The sequence below is a fragment of the Lasioglossum baleicum genome, chromosome 11 (assembly GCF_051020765.1).
Source record: "Lasioglossum baleicum chromosome 11, iyLasBale1, whole genome shotgun sequence".
Taxonomy (NCBI): Eukaryota; Metazoa; Arthropoda; class Insecta; order Hymenoptera; family Halictidae; genus Lasioglossum; species Lasioglossum baleicum.
In genome coordinates, this window is record NC_134939.1 from 11,354,590 (window position 1) to 11,370,550 (window position 15,961).

The window sequence follows — 15,961 nt, forward strand, 5'->3', positions numbered from 1 at the left end:
CGTCCGAGGGTCGTATTTTTTTACTGGATTAGAGAGTACGTTAAAACGTCAAACAGAAATATCCGGGAAGACTGATAACTGAGGTTAACTTAAGTGGGTAGTTATATTTTTAACGGAGGCCATTTTCTAGCTGCGCTTTTTGACCCCCTAACTGGAGAGGAGTAAAACAGCAAGCTTTCTTCAAACTACGAGTAATTGCGACATGGTTCCTGGATATTTTCACTGTTCACTACGTTATAAAAGCCCGCAGGCGCTTTGAACATGTTAAAACTTAGACACCCGTGAAAACCGACACCGATTCGAAACGATCCAACCATCGAACACGCAAATTCGAGGGGATAATCGTAAAAAAGATCTAGGCTATTAGGCTCGCAGTCGAATAATTCAGTCACACAGACACACAATGACACACACACACACACACACACATTAGTTTGTATTCAGACAGCTTTTATACGACGTATAGCTCAATTTTATACGCTATAGATGCATGTTAAAATATTTTGGCACTTTTAATAGTTCGATTTTCAGATAACGAAGCGGTTCTCGAGCGTTCAATGATAGAGAAGCGTATGTTAAGCAACAAATTGAACCAGTTGGAGGGTTGAAACGATGATTAGCAGCTTCAAGCATCCTGGTACCGATACTTCCGTACTCGCCTGTGTTCTAATTTGTCAATTACGAATAGTTGATCCTCGCGATTCATACACGCACAAACCTAATCCCGTTTCCGTTCACGTTGTCGTCGTGCCTCGTGCATCCCCATCGAAACCATCGCTGCAACACGCACTGCAAACAATAGACGTTTATACGTATGTACTTTGGTTCATAGACGTTCATTGTACCATACTAACCGGTCGTGTGATTCGATATATTCTTGATCGTCGAGAATTTTTTAATAAACAAGTAAACATACTCTGGTCCAGTTTTAATTTCGAGTATCGGACCCCTGTCGACTCTTTCGTCTAACTTCAAATCAGTGGATCATTTGCCAACTTCAAACAAACGTTTTACGTTTCACGTTGATTCATTGAGAGAAGATTAAAAATACCAGTGAAACATGATGAATATGGCAGAGCATAATTGCGGACTGTCCAGTCATTTGCAGAACAAGCATATGTCTTCCTCGATGGCCAAAGGCAAACGATATATCTTGTTGGAAAAGTTTAAACGCCTGTTCAATGTCAGCGCAAACACGCCTAAAACGAACCTGTATCTGCATAGCATGGCAGCCGCGTTCGCTGAAGAGAGAAGACACGATGCTCTTCCGTATTGGTGGATCATTCATCCTTTCAGTAGGTGGAGGTAAACGATCCATAATCAATATAATTTTTATAATTTTCTCAATATATACACCTAACTCTTTCTGCAACAATCCAGCACAATCAACAAGAACAAGCGACAAATGTTCTACAGCAGCATAAATAGACTCCGGATCTTTATGCAAAATAAAAAGTTTTTCTACATCAATTACAAGGCGCAGAAGCTAAATACAAATTTATATTTCTTCACTAATAATGTCAATGTAGCGAAAATAATATATTAATTCATTTAAAGTCTTTTTAACCGACTTCGAAAAAGGAGGAGGTTACTCAATTCGATCATTATGTGCCTTTTTATTTTCGCTTTTTTTTCTATGTATGTTCACCGATTACGCCGAGATGGATGGACCAATCGGAACGAAACCTTCTGCATCTTGTAGAGTATGTTCCCGGGATGGTTCCGTGCAAAAAAATTTACATTTCTTTATTAATTACGATTTTATTTGCGATGATAAAATAGATAAAATAGATGCAGATTCAAATCCAGATTCAGATGCAGATTCAGATTCAAATTCAGATTCAGATTCAGATTCAAATTCAAATCTTAATTCAAATACAAATTCAAAAAATACAATACAATCTTTTCGGAGGCGACGCAAATATATTATTTAAATATAAATATATTAGTATTTAGAACAATTAAAGGATTTTCGTAATTTCCAGTGTCGAAAATTTTCAATTTTGCGCCGCCTTCGAAAAGATTGTATTGTATTTAAGTTCGTGTGTATTCACATATATTAAATGGAAATTATTTTATACTTTTTAGTGCGTTTTTTCGAAGTCGGTTTCATTTTTTTTTTAAAAGTTTTTTTTCCAATCTTTTCACTGTTTTAAATTTCACCTACTCACTTTTGTCATAAATGCATAAAATCCGGGGGCTAAGCATAAATCTTAATTGATTCATTTCGGGATTCATGAACATTGAAGTGATTAATTTCCAGATTCGTTTGGGACATGATTATGTTAGTCGTATACATGATCGCTTTCCTAACGATCCCATTTTTCGTCTGCTATGTAGTGATGAGCCACGACGCGACTCGAGTAGACAATTTTAATATCGTCATTTATTTAATATGCTGGGTGGACATAGGGACGTCCTGCATCAGCGGATACTATGCCAAGGAACAGAAGCAAGTGCAATTGGACCCCTGGATTATACTTTCGTGAGTTGTAATTGTATTCAACTGATTGAACACTGGTTTTTTTTTAACCGACTTTGAAAAAGGAGGAGGTTACTCAATTCGATCTGTATGTGCCTCTTTTCGCTTTTTTTTTCTATGTATGTTCACCGATTATGCCGAGATGCATGGACCAATCGGGACGAAACCTTCTGCATCTTGTAGAGTATGTCCGCGGGGTGGTCCCGTGAAAACAAATTTTGCATTTTTTTATTCCTTACGATTTTATTTGCGAAAAATGAATTATTTCACGTATGTCCACCGATTATTCCGAGATGAATGGACCAATCGGAACGAAACCTTCTGCATTTTGAAGAGTGTGTCTCCCGATTGGTCCCTTAAAAACAAATTTTGCATTTGTCAATCTTTGCGGTTTTTATTACAAATAACCAATAAGACCGAAAAACCATCCTGCGGTGTTCTACAAATTCTGCTCGTTCCACTAAAAAGTGTGAAATAAAACAATTTTATAAAAAAAAATTAAACCGACTTCGAAACGCGCCAAGAAGTATGAAATAATTTCCATTTAATGGATGTGAACACACACGAACTTAAATACAATACAATCTTTTCGGAGACGGCGCAAAATTGAAAATTTTCGACACTGGAAATTACGAAAATTCTTAAATTCTTCTACATGCTTCCACATATTAATGTATCATCTTTTCCGACCTACTGATTTCCAAGTCCACCATATTCCAATGAAATCATAATCAGCAACATCTGTCATTTGGAAGATTTTAAATTTTGCGCCGCCTCCGAAAAGATTGTACCGTATTTAAGTTCGTGTGCATTCACAAAAATTAAATGGAAGTTATTTCATAAAAATCTTTTTCGTTTAGGTATTACATGAAGACATACTTCATCTTAGATGTCCTCACATCTTTGCCCTGGGACCACATAACATTACCATGGCGGTATCCTCCAGGGATGAAGACTAACATCATGGTCATTGTGCTTAATCTACTGCCTCTTTTGAAACTTTTTCGCTACACACATATGATCAACAGTCTGTTCGAATTGTTCACGGTAAAATTCCATATTTATCAACCTTTTGCCTTATTTATTTTCGATCTACAAAGGCTATTGCCAATGAAAATAGGATTTGATTTGGTGCCACAAAATTTGTCTAGGATAATGGTAAATTACACAAACATCCACTGATAATGATTCTATTAATTATGTTTCAGTATCTCGGAGTGATGCACTTATACTACGAAGTGTTCACCACGATATTATTAGCAATATACATGATGTTTTGGTGTGCCTGTCTCAGTTATCTAATTCCAGCACTAATGCTACATATAACGAGCACCAGGCCTGAAGTATGTGATTAATAGACTGCGGATCTTTATGCAAAAATAAAAATTGTCTGCATCGATTACAAGCCAAAGGAACCAAATAAAAAATTCTTTCTTCTTTTAATTATCTTATTAAGCTGAAACTAGCACACCGATGTTCTGAAATCTTTTTAATATGTCCACAACTTTAAATTGTACGTTTCTATTTTTGTCATAAATGCATAAAATCCGCAGTCTAGTCATTAATGATTTAATCGGAAAGTTTTAGGAACCTGTGCTATAATTATTGATTATAGGACTGCGAGGAGTGTTGGATGACTGGGCTAGACCACGCCAGCATCGGCCACAGGTTTCAACATTCGTTCTTCATGGTAGTCGAGAAGGTCTCTACCAGCGGTTATGGCTTGTACATTCCTGTCACCGATGGTCACCTTATATTAAGTAGCTTCCTGATGGTAATGGGTAGATTACTCGATTGCTATATCGTAGGTGAATCCATGAGAAATCTTTTCACAACCACCAAACGATTTCGTAGTAAACGAAGTAACAGTTAAAAATATCAACAATAAAATTCTGTTACAGTGATGGTGATCCAGATCAAAGCATTGGCGAGACAGTCGAAATCGAAGTTCCACGAGATCATGAACCAAGTGATCGCCTACACGATACAGAAACAGTTGCCTACGCACATGAAGAATCGTCTTCTGAATTATTATAGGCATCGTTTCCGGTACAGCTACTTCCGCGAGAAGTCTATATTGATGAACCTCTCGGGTAATTAACATATCAATAATTAACTGAATAGAAAATCCTCTGCATGTTGTCGCGTCCGGTGGTTCAGCCAATACTAACAATTCATGAAATCAATCATGTATAACGTACATTTTCTGAATTAAATACTTACTCTAATAGTATTGTTCGAGAAATAAAATATCGAATATTATAATTAATAATTGATGTTAAACTATCATATACAATATTATACTACATTGCGTGCAATAGAATTAAGGAAAACTCATAAGATATATTTCGCAGTTAACTACATGGAATCGCTATCCCATGTGATTTGTTTCAAACTTAGAACTCATCTTGAATTTAAATCTTCATTGAACGGATTAAGAATACAGTGAAATCTATTTTGTGAGTTTTCCTTAATCCTATCGCACGCAATGTGGTATAATATGCGATAGTTTAACATTAATTATTAATTATAATATTCGATATTTTATTTCTCGTACAATATTATTAGAGTAAGTATTTAATTCAGAAAATGTATGATATACATGATTGATTTCATCAATTGTTAGTATTGGTTGAACCACCGGACATGACAATGTGTTATACTAAGAGTTTTCAATTTTTAGAGCAACTCCGAATGGAAATCGCGTTTCAAGCAAATCACCGTTTAGTTGAAAACGTTGCGATTTTCAAAGCGATGCCGAAACACCTGCTGCGAGCGATAGTAAAAAGCTTGAAGTTCGAGTTGTACTTGCCGAACGATGTTATTGTGAAAGCTGGAGCTCATGGGGACTGCATGTTCTTCATTTCTGCTGGAACAGTTGCTGTCTTAACGCCGACTGGGAAAGAGGTGAACATAATTCATCATTACACAGCGGATCTTTTCATGCAAAATAACAATTATTTTCCTGGATCGATCACTTTTTGCAGGGACCATCGTCCATTTTGTTCTAAATGAAATATGTTGTAGTCCATGTGAAATTAGGGGGAGTTTAAGTCAATCATTTTTCCGGTTTCAATTTTTTTTAGAAGTAACAGGCCTTCGAAATTTGCAATTTTTGCGCATTTTGGCGAAAACGGGCCTCACTTACGAATTTTTATCTTAGGAACTGTTTGTTCGATTGAGCTACATTTTTTTTTGTTGTATTCGGAAAGGATTGGGCTATTAAAAAATAATTTTTTCAACCTCGATAACGTCGAAAGATTTAAACAAATTCTTTTTTTACGTTTTTTTTTATGAGGAGCCAGAGTGATTTTAATTTTGAAAAAATATAATAAAAGGATGGTGATTTGAAAATTGACGTCACAATGAGCTGGTGAAGGACGCCATGTACCCCCGTCCAGGTCTCGAGAAAATACCAGCACACTGCATACGACTAAATAACCTTATTTATACCTTGAGAACAATATTAGTAACACTCTTGGCCAACGACAACCTTCCCTAATTTCACATGGCCTACAACATATTTCATTTAGAACAAAATTGACGTTGCTGCCTGCAAATGATCGATTTGACACGGAATGACCCTTCTGTCTCAATATGTTTAATAGATTGAAAATAATAAAATAAATTACACCTACTCATTCTTGTCATAAATGCATAAAATCCGCTGTCTATTCATCATCTAACATCATTAAAAAGAATAAATGATCTATAGATCTGTCATTTGGACGATGGAGCGCATTTTGGAGAGGTAGCGTTGCTGGTGCCGGATCAAAGAAGAGTTGCAAGTGTGATAGCAATCGAAGTATGCGAGGTGTATCGTTTGGATCGCAAAGATTTCAGAAAGTGCATCGCTGTGCACACAGAATTATTCGCGAAACTCGAGTACATCGCTTCAGAAAGGATTCAGAGGGCTGTGGACATCGAGGAACAGCATAAGCGATACTTACTTCGTAATTCTTCGCATGAGCAACCGCTTCGAGTATCTATTGGATAAATAGTTATTGACAGTTCAATTAATTAGGCATCTTAGTAATATATTTAAGCAAACTGAACATCGTTATAGCGATTTGTTGACTTGTCTTTTGGCTTCACTGTGTAATGTGTTAAAAAACATAATGTGTTCCACTAGTATTAATATGTATGTGTTAATAAACGAGTTATTATAAGAATGCTGATAAATGAGTCACTTTTAAAGAGTCTCAAACAAGCTTCCGATAAACAAACGAACAAATAAATTTTTAATATTATTTAGAAATTAGCTATTAATATTTGAAACTGATGATCATTTAGGGTACCACCAAAAAAATACAATATGTATAATTGATTCCTGAGAAACAGAATAATGACCGAGTTGATTGTTTAACCATATATTTAAGGATCTTATATATTATTATTGTCCATACATTGTTTGTATAGTAGCATTCCTTTATGTCTACCTTTATTTTATAATTATATATATTTATATATTATATTATATCATTATATTATATTATTTTAATCGTTACCTAAGATACTTACAATTACAAATACACTCACTAAAATCTTTAGCACTGTCGCAGTAATCTATGCACGTACAGATAATACACTGGAGATATGAATAAGTGATTAATTAATAGTTTCTTCGTCGTATTTCTTTTTCTTTTCTCTTTCGTATAATTTCTTCTTTTTTTTTGGCAAATCTCTTTCCAGTAAAACGCTCGAACCTTCGTTTGATATTCGCAGCGATGATCGCGGGCATCGTTTTACATTTAAAAATTATGCTAAAAATCTATCTAGAGACCGTAGAAAAACTAATCACTGACAAAGTTTGCGTCGACTTCGGAAACGGAAGGGTCTATCGATTGTACGCGAGGTGTGTTCCACGTTGTTGTTATTCTTGTTGTTGTTAGCGTTGTTACCTAGTCTTACCCTACGGGAATCAAACGGAGAAGCTCCAAAAAAAAGATTCTTCAATTCCTCGGAAAAATATTCATTACCCTCCTGGAATACTTCTCAAGACGATTAAATGTAGTTCATACTAATCACCGAGTCCGTTGTAACAATTACTTTCACGCTGTGGGAATTTATATTTACATGAGAAGGTTCACGCAATGTTCTAGGTCTAGCTGTTCTAGTCACGTTACTATTAAAATATCAGAACCGGTCATCAAACAGTTCCGTTCCAGTGCAACTATTACTAATCGTTAATCTATTTGATCAATTTCCACGTTGACAGTGTTGTGCCACCCGTCTGGCGACTGTGTATCGTCGACAAAATGCTGAAAGCTGCGGGATAGTTCTTTCAGACGATACAAAATGAAAGAAACGATCTATACTTGAATAAATTACCGCAAACTCAATCGTATATTTAATTACTAGAGCAAAGGAATTTAGAACAATGGAATATTTTCATGCGTCTTCATCCCTAAAAAACTGGAGATTGTCACGTTCAAAATAAAATAGAGAAGAGACATTTTTGAGTATCAACTACCGACGGAGCACCGTCAGAAGTTAGCATGCTCGATTCCCGAAAGGCGACGAGTAAAACTATCGAACGACCATCCACGATCATTTCCACGACGAGGAGGTTCTCAACGCTCAAGCTCAAAGATATGTTCGTCAATGATTAATACGTAATACCGAGAATTATATACATCTCTAGTGTAACAGGGTTGATTGGGTGTACAGGTCATTTTACATACTTAAAATCACACGGTAGAAATATAAATTATTTCCTATAGAATAGAGAGGATCTACTGAAGTTCGACGTACACACACGCGTACTGCGCAGCTCGGTTTTTGACATTTCGATTCGAGACAACACGGATATGGTACAGTCACTATAGTCTCATCTACGCCCCGACACGCCGCGCCGGTCTGCCGGATATCTATGTGACGTAAATTATGTAAACTATTTATACATTTACTAGACAGTCGTGACGTTATGTTACAACAGATCCGTTCGAGTCGTGTAAATATCTAGTTTGGTCAGATCTAGAGGAGTACGGGGGAGAAGAGCACTGAACATTTTCTTGGGAACTTTCACGAACGATTCCTCCGAAAGACTATACTATAGAATTATACTGAACACGTCTGTCGATATGCTTTAAGCTTTGAACGGGGCTACGGCTGTCCTAATTACAAAATATTCCCACACTTTCGCGATCAAATCATTTTCAATAAAGCAATCTGATATTTTCTTCTAGATTAATTACATGAAAAAATTGTATAATTCAATGACAGCCATCGAACAATACTGAATTGTCTTAAAATGGTCGAAAATTAATTTTCTTTCTTCTTCTAATTCTTTTGTCATTCGCGTGCGGAATGTTTGAACGCGAAAGTGTTGAGTATAAACAAAATCAATGAGAGGAATTCGTCCGCAACATTCTTCTGTTATAAACAGTCCTGTTATATACATGAAACAGTATCCAACAGTCGATATTGATATTTAGCACTCTTTCCCCGACCACTTTCGAAAGGGCGTCTAATAAGGCACTGTCATTTACTGTGACTGAAACGATAAGATGAAAGAGGTGTGTCCCTCCCTACACGGTTCCGTGAATTCAATTTTTTTCCATTCGATTCGAATCGAGTGAGACTTACGCCTACGATTTATAAATGCTTTTGGTACCTTTCCCTTCGGAATCCTTGATATGCTACGATACTACTGATATTTTCATTAGACGTTCGAGATTGAGAGCGTTTATCAATCAATTCCCTTTATACATCAACTGCAACTAAATTAATTATTTTCTCAAAACAATTCCAAAATAAAAAAATCGCTTAATGATCGGAGATCTCAACGATCCCGTTTACCAGGCGTTGAAGTCACCAGCGCCATTTACATTCGCGCTAGCGTTCAAGTGTTTTCAAGCAGCCTTTCGCCGCTTTTTTAAACGTATTTTAAAAGTCATCTGTTTGTATAAGAAACAGACAATATTTTCGAGTAATAAAAATTGTAATATCCCCGCGATATTGGAGCTCTCACTCTCGAACGACCAGGGTTCACGATAGACGATACAGTGTACATAGTAACAGTATAGTAGTTAACATTACGATTAAAATGTTCAGGAACAAATATATAAATGCAACACGTTAATATGACCATGTGACGCGGTTTGAGCGCTACAAAACTGATCGTACGGCTTCGAGAACGTAACTGCGTGCACGTCTGCAGCGCTGCGAACGATCGGTGCGCAAAGATGCAACGCAAATATTGCAATATTAGCTCGAAATCCTTCATTCTCCATACTGATAATTTTGATTAGGGAATGAAACAGCGATCGACACGTTGCACCTTCGCGAATGAATATTCGCTCGTGATCGCAAGTGAATCTCGCACATGATCGCGAATGAATTTCGCTGGTGATCGCGAACTATTTGGCGGCGGTGCCTCCTACGGCAATTATGTCCGAATATATCGAATAAGGAGTAAGTGATAACAGTATCATAGAGTATATAAATGGCATATTGCGTAACAAACTATTTTATATTGTACAACGTAACGTGCGTATATGCTTCATACAAATAGGTACAAGTTCTCCAACCTTTCTATCTCTCTCTCTCTTTCTCTCTCTCTCTCTCGTTCGTCTCTCCACGCATGCGTCTATCGAATGAGTACAAAAGGAAACGTAATTATAAAAAAAAAAGAAAGGCGAAGAACAAAAAGTAAAACGATGCGAAAAAGAAACGCGGCTCTTAAAACTTATCGTTAGCGTGCTAAGCGCGAGAGAACACGAGCTCCGCGGGATCTACGACGTTTTCTTGTTCCCCTGATGCATTTCTCTGTCTCGCAGATTTGACGGAGTCGCTGACTTGCACCATGATTCACGGAAAATTGGTCGCGATTGCAGATCACCGGCGCATCTTCATTGCATTCTCGGAAATATGCTGTTGATCCTTTATCTCGCCAGACCATTTAAAACTTTTGTTTAACGCTAGAATTAGCCAGGCAATCAAAGCAACTCGAGAAAAATTTTTGTATGAAAATTACAGCACCCCATTCATTAAAGTTTACTTCTATCAAATGAATGTCTTTAACAATTCCTCACAAAAGTACCTTCACAATGTAGACAAAAATAAAATCCCTGCAATGAGTGTTTTCGACACTGCCAGTAATTCTACCATTAACATAAGGATGACATTGCACATATCAGCTGCATTATTGCACTATTCGTTACAGATAAACCACAGAAGAATGGTTCACAGTAAGCAACAATTTTACTTCACCACTTCCCCTGTGTGAACAATCCTCAATCCTCTATCAAGTTCCACAAGATGTCATGCTAAGTGCTTCTTTAGTGAAATACTCAGTTTCCAAATCCTCGAATGCAACTTCTGCGCCGGAGACAGCCCCGGTGAACGTCATTAAAATGAAAACAGTAGAAGACGAGGTTCGAGGACCATTTCCGGTCCCGCTAGCCCGAAGGATAGTTAATTATCCTGCCTAATATGGCTTCGACCGACTAGGATTCAGCGTCAGATCGTATATACATGGATGACAAAGCCTCGAATGAGACAGCGACGAAGATCAGGGAGCCTCGCTGTTTGCTTAACATATCTTACGGATACCTATGTATAGACGTTCTAAGGCTTTGGCAGTGAATTAACGTCGATTTGCGGGGCACACGATCGATTCGAGACGCGGTTGTTAGTCTCTATTTATAGCCTTTTGATCCAATTGAACCCCCGTTGTAAACACGTGCTGATTTTTTTATCGTGTCCCCTCGATTTCTTTTTTTTTTAAGTCGATGTACCCGCTGTGGCCGCTGATCGCCGCTGATCGGACCAGGTCCCACTATTAACACTAGGTCCTGGGTCCTAGACCAGCGACTTCAGGACGTCCCTTCGCCTCCTCAACGAGTTGTTCAGGTGAGACCCTCTCGATGGCAGTTGGCCAGCCTCTGTGCAGGATCGACAGCAGAACTTCGCGTAGTACTTGTGCGTGCAGTACTTCGCCTTCACTATTAGTCTGCAGTTCGCGAAGAACGCGTTGTCCTGGCAGTTCGGGTGGATGAAAATTCCTGTGGAAGGGGAATACAGATTGTCAACGATTGGTCATGCTGTTCCAGCTGACTAGGTCTTTGGTAATGTCTAGACAGCGGATCTTTATGCATTTATGACAACAATGAAAAACTAATTCTTCTAGTCTAACAGAGAAATTGAAGTGTTTGGTCCATTCATAAAAAAGTTATTCGGATATAAAGTGTGTGTGATCGCTTTTGCTCCTAACTGTATAATTCATTACTATTTTCATTGATTTTCGGTGAATCAAAACGATTGACCATAACTTACCGGCAACTTGTATATCCACGCTCTCAGAGGCTGAGGAATACTCGTTGGTAGCCTCGCAACGGTATCTTCCCGAGTCCTCTTTGTTCGCATTGTTAATCACGAGTTTGTTCAGTTCTGTTGACAAAAGACAATTCAATCAATATCATTCCATTTTTATCAATTACAATTCTTGTTACTACGAATACTAACCGTTGATCTGTACTCGTTCATTAGGATGAATCAGCTCATCATCCTTGTACCAAGATACTCTCGGAATTGGATAACCATCAACGTTGCAGACGATGTTTATGTCGCTTTCTTCGGGGAACTGATTTTGTCCTATGGATATGCTAACGTTGACAGGAACTGCAGAACGTAAATTTATTTATTAAAGATTTTTATAGATACATGTAGCGGAAGAATAAAAATTGCAGACAAGCAAATTGAAGAATATCTTACGTATCCAGTAGCTCCTGTAAGAAATCGTTAATTTTTAATGATTAGTACTCATGCCGGCAAGCAAAGAAGCAGTGCAGCATGCAAGGTCAAAGCATGTGCAATCGAAAATGCAACTAGAAAAATCTGTCGGTCCAATCGCGTTGTTCATTTCGATATCCTAAACTCTTCAATCAAAAGTCTTAATTAACATTGCAATTGGACCAAACAAAAAACCAAAAAGTGCATTCTCCTCACCTATATATCTCGAAGCAGTAGCCGGCTGTGTGGTCAATACCCCTATAGGACTGACAGTAGGAATATGGGTTTGTCTAGTGGGATATACAGGAGCATAGGTCTGATAAGTCACGGTCTCATTTCTGTTGGGTCTATACGGATACTGAGGTTTGCTAGGAGGTTCGACTAGGTATCTGGTATACTGTTCGTACTCAGGTTTGACATTATACACCGGGCCAATAGCCTGCAAGGTCACTGACCAGGACGCAGCCCGGCCAATAGCGTTGAAGGCTTGGCAAGTGTATACACCTAGAGTGGGCAAGGTCACTGATCGGATTATGAGAGTGGAGTCAGAGTCCTGTTCATAGACGTCCGAGGTCAAGGGCACTATGTCGTGGCCTCGCCACCAAGTGACAAAAGGCCTGGGCCAACCTATCGCGTAGCAATGAAGTGATATAGGCGAGTTCATCGTGATCGTCACCACCGTGTTCGGCTCCCCTAGTATGGATGCGGTCATTTCTCGAGGCTCTATGGGACGCAAGACAATAACATGCATGGTGCTTACAGTTAGACCTTGTTGACAATCCTCGTGTTGTTAGAACTGAGAATTTCCTCAGAAAAGTTCTAGACGAGAGCGGAAGTGATCGTGATTTTTATGCATTTATGGTTTTTAAAATTTTCAAAAACGTGAGAATATAAAATTCCACAGTATTGAATACGATCTTTATTTATTTCAAATCTATAAAGGCTACTATCATTGAAAATAAGATTTTATGTATTCCCACTATCTAGAAATAAACATCCGCAGTCTATTCACGACATATTATTGAAAACTGACGAATTGGAAAATTGAATTCGTTAGAGAAATCGCGTCAGTTCCGCTGTTCGATTAGTATCAATACCACCACTTCTATTGGTCTACTTCTACAGCAAACATTAGAGTCTACGTTCGCTACCATTGTGAAACACCGTAATAATTTCTATATTGTAGTTGGTTATCGCAACGAGTGCAGTGTGAAGAACAGTCACACAACGATAAGAGCAGTTTTATTAATCATTCCATCACCCATTAGAATAGCAAGACTGAATCCACGTGACAGTTGATATGTACGTACCTGTGACTACCAATTGGTATTCCAGTCTTACCGGCGGTCCCAAGCCGTTGTCAGCTATGCAAATATAAGTTCCGCCATCGTATTTGTATAGATTTATGATTTGTAGAGAGCCGTCGTGCAGTATGCGACGCCTGTTCTCCGACGTTGCGATCTGTGGATGGTTGATAATATCGTAGGAAGTTTGTTACAGTTCTTCTGATATACAGTGACTCCCATTAATATTCAGACACGAAGAAGTCAATTCTTTCTCACACTAACGGCATTTTAAAAGGCCTATAAAATTACCAATGACGTGTCCTTCCTCCACGTAATGCTCGGTCTCGGGTTTCCTCTCGCAATGCAAGTCAAAGTGACATAACCGCCTTCTTGTGCGCTAACTCGTGGCTCTTCCGGTTGCTGAATCGAAGCAGGTTCAGCTCCAGCAGGTGGAGAGGTAACCCAGGGTCGAAGCGTAGTCGGAACTTCCTCGACAGCGGGCTCCAAACAGGAAGTGCCGCAGCCATTATCGCAGCATTTCCTGTCTTCCGTGCAGTCGGCGTCCGTGACACACTCTTGCTCGCACCTGGTGCTGTTCGTTACGTTCGGACAGTTTCCTGGCTTCGTTGCTTTAAAAATAATGAAAATTTAGTAATACCAACGTGTGATAAAGTCTACCAAAATTATTACACGTCTTACACCGTCAACTATTTTTAGTTTAGAATCTACTAATTAGTAAACAGGGTGTTTCGGTTAAACTTTCACTCAGGGGACGAAAAGTTTTTAACTTTTCTGGATGTAATATTAGACAATTCGACGAAAAAATGATACAACTTTAAATTATAGTGCGAGGGATCGAAGACGTAACCCAGACTGGTAACTTCTATGCCTGGAAATCAATATAGCAGCGGTTTAGCTTCTTAAACCCGCTTGAAATCGAACTTTACTTTTGAAGAGGGAATTCCGCACACTGAAACTTTGATTTCTCGAACTAGAATTTAAAGTTTTATCATTTTTTATTAACAGCAAAAAGGTTGAATACTGTTGATCCCCTGAGTGAGAGTTCAGCCGATGTTTCTTCTCATTTAATTCTCGAAAGGTGACTCCCAAAAATAAAGATGCACAGTCTGGTGCAAAATTGTGCGATGCACTTACTGGGCCTGCAAACGCCTTTGTACTCGGTGCCATCCTTGGTAGCGGCTAATATGATCGCGCACTTGCTGCCATCAGGACAAATTTGTGTCCTGCAAGGATCCACGCATCTGCATCGCTGGCAATCCTGTTCGTCCACGAACGCCTCGGTGCCGTAAGGACATCGAATTGCTTCGCATTCTTCGCGAGCCTCCGCGCAAGGATCCGTTCGATATCCTGGGGTGTCCACGTCGATCTCGTTGGTGGCTAAAAAGAATATTCATTCACAATCATAGTGCGCGAAAGAATCTAAAAACTGAATTAATCAAAATATTCAAAAGATTAATATAAGATATATTGCGGTGTAAGCTATGTTACATTTTGCACTCGGGAACACTGAAAGCATAACTGAAGAATGTTGGCATTTTTATTAGGAACATCTAGTAGAAAAGAATATTGTAAAATGTTAATGAGAAATTAAATAAAATTCGCAGCTAGTGTGTGATAACAAATTTACACCGTGTTCGAAGCTGGTAGCTGTAAATTCGAGAATAAAGATTCACAAAATGGCGTCGGACACGTTTCCTCGACTTACGCTGCAGGCATGTGTGAATGCAAGCTTCGAAGGTCTTGAATCGGTTTCGATTGCCACCGCATCCGGTATAAATGAACGCACGACAGGTTTGATATTCCTCGTCAAAGTAGAACCGTTTGATCATTGAATCGGAAGTACAGGAGCCGCTGTCGACCGGTTCTTTACAGATCGCTAAATCATCGTCGTTCAAACATTCTATTAAACCCTTGGACCAGAGAAAGTTCTCTTAAAAATGTTTCATCGATCCAGTACAATAATTAGAAAATTTTTCTTCGGTTCTTTTTAACAAATTATTAGATTACACGTTATCGAGGGCGAGTTGTCGGTTTATCGACAGTGTACCAACTTTGTCGGAATAATGTGTTGAAAATGATACTTACACAGGTTCGAAGCGTTCGTGTCGTTTCCAGCTGGCACAGGCTCCTCGTGGTGAATACAAATCGACTCGCACTCGGAAATCGAGCTAAATCTGTTTGCATTTCCTTCACAGCCGCCATACTGGAATTCGCGACAGATCCGGCTGACTGTATCGTAGAAGAATTTCGGGAATGCACCTCTGCACTCGCCACGGTCCGGTGGCAAGTTGCACATGTCTGCAATAAATATTTAAAAATGTAGCACAGCCATTCTCCCTTGTACATATTTCATTCAGTCACGCTGGAACACCAGGCCAATTAAATTAGCACGACTTTAATTGCGTTGTTTTACAAACAACAAAGATGTACTTGCAAA

At 38.6% G+C, this 15,961-nt stretch overlaps 2 protein-coding genes across 7 annotated transcripts in view; one reads left to right on the forward strand and one right to left on the reverse strand.

The window, feature by feature from the left end:
- Positions 1–17: 17 nt before the first annotated feature.
- LOC143213744 (potassium/sodium hyperpolarization-activated cyclic nucleotide-gated channel 1) lies at positions 18–10,172 on the forward strand. Its single transcript, XM_076433879.1, has 8 exons — positions 18–1,305; positions 2,264–2,485; positions 3,343–3,529; positions 3,691–3,825; positions 4,098–4,290; positions 4,384–4,575; positions 5,166–5,389; positions 6,198–10,172. Exons 1-8 carry the CDS (start codon positions 1,061–1,063, stop codon positions 6,477–6,479), a joined length of 1,680 nt encoding a protein of 559 aa, XP_076289994.1. The 5' UTR covers positions 18–1,060; the 3' UTR covers positions 6,480–10,172.
- Ppn (proteoglycan-like sulfated glycoprotein papilin) overlaps positions 6,837–15,961 on the reverse strand; it is a 133,845-nt gene continuing 124,720 nt past the window's right edge. For 4 of the 6 annotated variants that reach the window (XM_076433874.1, XM_076433875.1, XM_076433873.1 and 1 more), the window contains 9 exons: positions 15,610–15,822; positions 15,230–15,400; positions 14,659–14,901; positions 13,813–14,132; positions 13,528–13,678; positions 12,434–12,940; positions 11,951–12,106; positions 11,762–11,875; positions 6,837–11,490 (listed from right to left, as the gene is read on the reverse strand). In XM_076433874.1, the coding sequence (XP_076289989.1) occupies positions 11,288–11,490; positions 11,762–11,875; positions 11,951–12,106; positions 12,434–12,940; positions 13,528–13,678; positions 13,813–14,132; positions 14,659–14,901; positions 15,230–15,400; positions 15,610–15,822 (2,078 nt within the window). In that variant the 3' untranslated portion in view covers positions 6,837–11,287. The remainder of the gene's footprint in view (positions 11,491–11,761; positions 11,876–11,950; positions 12,107–12,433; positions 12,941–13,527; positions 13,679–13,812; positions 14,133–14,658; positions 14,902–15,229; positions 15,401–15,609; positions 15,823–15,961) is intronic. The other 2 variants (XM_076433876.1, XM_076433878.1) reach the window with 2 other exon arrangements.

Bases quoted from the DNA above. Each gene is read 5' to 3' on its own strand.
- LOC143213744 (XM_076433879.1), top strand. From the start codon at position 1,061: ATGATGAATATGGCAGAGCATAATTGCGGACTGTCCAGTCATTTGCAG. The intron at 3,530-3,690 runs GTAAAATTCCAT...ATTATGTTTCAG, and splicing joins GTCTGTTCGAATTGTTCACG to TATCTCGGAGTGATGCACTT. The intron at 4,576-5,165 runs GTAATTAACATA...TTCAATTTTTAG, and splicing joins TATATTGATGAACCTCTCGG to AGCAACTCCGAATGGAAATC.